Below are 4,114 nucleotides of genomic sequence, written 5' to 3' on the forward strand. Positions count from 1 at the left end.
AGCCGCTTCCTATCTGACATCCTTCCATACATCAATTATGAATTCTGCGTTCTGATAAAGTGGCAACAAAGAAGACATTTCTATGAAGTATTCTTCAGCTTCTCTAGACCTCAGAGTTGTATTTGAGATAAGACGGCCATTCTTTGTTTTCAATAGTGCGTCGGTCTTCTTGGGTTCATTACGCATGTGTTCCCGTGCCCCTTGGAGCGGTTTGGAGCTGTCCCGTGATGCGGTGGCCGGTGCGTGATGTAATGTCGCCGCAGATATAAATATAGTCGACAAGCGAAGAGTGTCATGACCGAAGTGGACTAGAGACCGATACCTCTCCACTAACCGTCGCTGCTGGAGTCACTCTTTGACCTCCGTTAGAACTTCTGCTCTGTTGTCATACTGGACACTCCACGCGCTCCCAGTGCGTCCTCCCAGTCGCTCCAGTAAGTGGCCTGCCTCGCGTGTCGCCCTCTTGGAATGAACGCCTGTCTGAACTGCTCTTTCCTATTCCGTTTCTTCTTCTTTGGAGTTCAGCGCAAAGGAAGGCACCGGTCGGATATTTTTAGCACGCTAGACGTCCCTCCACCGACAGGCCAGTAGCTCAGGATGGGCTCCCAGTCCGCCCTGCTGGCCGTACTGGTCCTGGGACTGGTCGCCAGCCTCGCACGGTGCGCCCCGTTCGTGTTCGCCGGGAGGGGAAACGGTACGGCGGAGCGCCGCTGGGAGACCCTGTACTCCCGGTCCCTGTCCCGGAACCCCGGGGAGAAGCGGGACACCAGCCGGGACAGTGACTACCTGCTGGGCATCAAGCGGCTCCGGCGCCTCTACTGCAACGTGGGCATCGGGTTCCACATCCAGGTTCTTCCGGACGGCAGGATCACGGGGGTGCACAACGAGAACCGCTACAGTGAGTCGGCCCGGGGGGAACCGTTTGGGAACATTGACGTTGTGTCCCTTTACATTATCATGTCCCACATCATCAGAATATAGGCTGCATTGACTTTACCGACTTAACTGCATTCTTGCTGTAGTTGCGTTCATTATGGTTTGTTGGGTTGATGTTGAAAAGTATTTTTCTGGGCGACCTGGCAGGCTAGAGGTTAATGACATGCATGTTAGTAGACTCTCATTATAATCAAGAACACGGAAACAGAATAAAATGTATGCCGATAGCAAACACAAATAAACGTCCCACATCAGGAGGTGGTAGGGGCTGATCGGCGGTTCAGAGGTGGGTGGGTGGGTGCTGCAGACAGAGGTAGGTGGTTGCTTCAGACGTCTGACGGTAGGTGCCTCAGACTGTCTGGTAACCAGAGATCTGAGGGACGCAGGAGTGTCCGGCAGCCCCTCAACTCAGGACGCTTATAGATCCATCTGCTTCGGCAGATTAACCCCGCTGGCCCGACCGGGATAATTGATGTCCGTTTCAGACAAAGACACTCGCTCTGTGACATTCAGGGGCTCAGAGAATAACAACAACATCAACTCATATCCGACCTGTCAGAAAGAAATGCACTCCGGTTCAGGGCTTGGATTGGAACAACATGTTTATCTGCTCACATGAATCGGATCCGGTGTACAGTATGGTTGCCACGCGTATGGGTCACCAGTCTATTATCTATTGTATAAGTAATTATATCTATTATATCGATTAGTCCTTCGATTAGCCTATCTCGGGCAGCGTAAATCGCATTGAAATAATCGACCTTTTGGGTAAATGAAAGGCTTTTGTCACTGATCCGTTTATCAAATGAATCATCGAGGCGCACCAGCGTCAACTTTTACGCACGCCTTGCTGGCGCTCTTTTCTCCGACGTAACGCCTTCTCTTTCTTTCCATGTGGAACAGGTCTTCTAGAGATCTCCCCGACGGAGAGGGGGATCGTCACTCTGTTCGGGAGACGCAGCGGGCTATTCGTAGCGCTCAACAGCCGGGGGAAGTTGTACGGATCCGTGAGTCAACCGCTTAAGTTACACTTGATTTCGCCCATCGGAGCGATGCTGGCCTCCGTCTCACCGGTAGATGCGCAACAGGGGTCCCCAGTAGGGGGCTGCACCAGGGGGGGACTACTCCAGGGGGCGCTCACCAGGGGCCACACCAGGGGGGCACACACCAAGGGCCCGCATCAGGAGGCCAACAAACACCTGGGGGCCCTCACCAGGGGCCAAACCAGGGGCCACCCCAGGGGGGCCAACACACACGAGGGGGCCCTCACCAGGGGCCACAACAAGGGCCAACCCAGTGGCCACTTCACCCCAGGGGGGCCAACACACACCAGGGCCCCTACCAGGGGCCACTCTAGGGGCCACCCCGGGGGGCCAACACACACCAGGGCCCATCACCAGGGGCCACACCAGGGGCCCCACCAGGTACCACTCCAGGGGCCACCCCGGGGGGGCCAACACACACCAGGGCCCCTCATCAGGGGCCACACCAGGGGCCAAGACACACCAGGGGCCCCTACTGCGTATGGGGGGGGGGGGGGGGGGGGGGGAGTCCACTAGGCCACTTGTGATGCCGGACAATAGCATGCGTTGGTCTCTGTTTTCATTGTAGCCGGATGACCCTCAGAGCTGGAGGTAGGCCATTATCCAGACAGGCATTCCATTCCAGGCATAGCCGCCGCGAGCCGTCTGTCCTCCAGCAGAGAGCTGCTCAATAGACCCCCATAAGCTGAACACACACACACACACACACACACACACACACACACACACACACAGGCAGGGACACACACACACACACACACACACACACATGGACAGACACAGACACACACCAACACACATGGACACACACACACACAGGCATGCACACACACACACACACACACACACACACACACACACACACACACACACACAGACATACACCCACACACACAAACACACACACACACACACGCACACAAGGGCAGACAGACAGGCACACACACACACACACACACACACACACAGACATACACACACACACAGGCAAACACACACACACACACACAGACACACACACACACACACACACACTCACACACACACACACACACACACACACACACACACACACACACACACACACAGGAGTGCGTGCTGACGTGGTGGTTTCATTAGTCTCAGCCTCATTAACCTGACCACTGACCATTCAGAAACACTATAAATATTGACGACTCCAAATAAAGGCGATTGTTTGGTATCTATCATCTAACAATTAGAAGTACACATAAACATGGCTACGGGATTTTTTACTTTGTCTCATATCTCTTCAACCATCGACATCTCAATAATAGCTATTTCTGCCCCCCCCCCCCTCCTCTATTCCAGTCGCAATACAGCAATGAGTGTAAGTTCCGCGAGACGCTGTTGGCCAACAACTACAACGCCTACGAGTCGGCGGTTCACCCGCGGATGTTCATCGGCCTGAGCAAGAGCGGCAAAACAAAAAGAGGAAACCGTGTGTCTCCCGCCATGACCATGACGCACTTCTTGCCAAGAATCTGAGTGGTGTCAGAAATAGACTGCCGCAGCCTTTTAGCAGGTTGGGAAGGAGATGGGGAACTCTGCACTTTACCTGTCGTCGACACATCCGAGTGGATCCTATCTTGATATTTTTACTTTGTATTTTTTTTATTTATTGTTGAATATTTCCATTTTGTTTACGGGAAACACGTGACGATGTACTTGCGAATGAACTACGTGATCGCAAATGAACAAAAGTATTTATGTTTTGTTTATACTAATTTATCATTGGTCAGGATGATATCATATTTGAATAATAGTTATTTGCACTGGTGAAAAATAATATTTCAGAAGATTCAGAAGATGTATTTGTTGGATGGGTATTGCACTAGGTGGTCACCATTGTAGCTTTGCAGTCTTAAAGACAAAGTCACACAAACCAGCCGACACAACAATAGCCAAAGCAGCCCTCTGCGATAGACCCATGGACGGCCAGTGTTTGGGCCTCTATGTTTGACGTCGTTCAGACGGGATCACCTTACGGTTTTTGGGAGAGCAAGAGTAATGAACGGATCGGGATGGGAGGGGGGGGGGGGGGGATCTCCAGCGAGCTGTTTTTAGCTCTTCGAGAAGGCTGAACTCTGAACTCTTGAACTTTGCTGAAGACTGTC

At 52.6% G+C, this 4,114-nt stretch overlaps 1 protein-coding gene across 1 annotated transcript; it reads left to right on the forward strand.

Annotated features, from left to right (window-relative positions):
• Positions 1–597: 597 nt before the first annotated feature.
• Positions 598–3,485, forward strand: fgf4 (fibroblast growth factor 4; the record flags this gene model as incomplete). Its single annotated transcript, XM_079736307.1, has 3 exons — positions 598–898; positions 1,840–1,943; positions 3,309–3,485. 3 exons carry the CDS (start codon positions 598–600, stop codon positions 3,483–3,485), a joined length of 582 nt encoding a protein of 193 aa, XP_079592433.1.
• Between the last annotated feature and the right edge of the window lie 629 nt (positions 3,486–4,114).

This window comes from Pollachius pollachius (genome assembly GCF_949987615.1).
Source record: "Pollachius pollachius genome assembly, chromosome: 5".
Classification (NCBI taxonomy): Eukaryota; Metazoa; Chordata; class Actinopteri; order Gadiformes; family Gadidae; genus Pollachius; species Pollachius pollachius.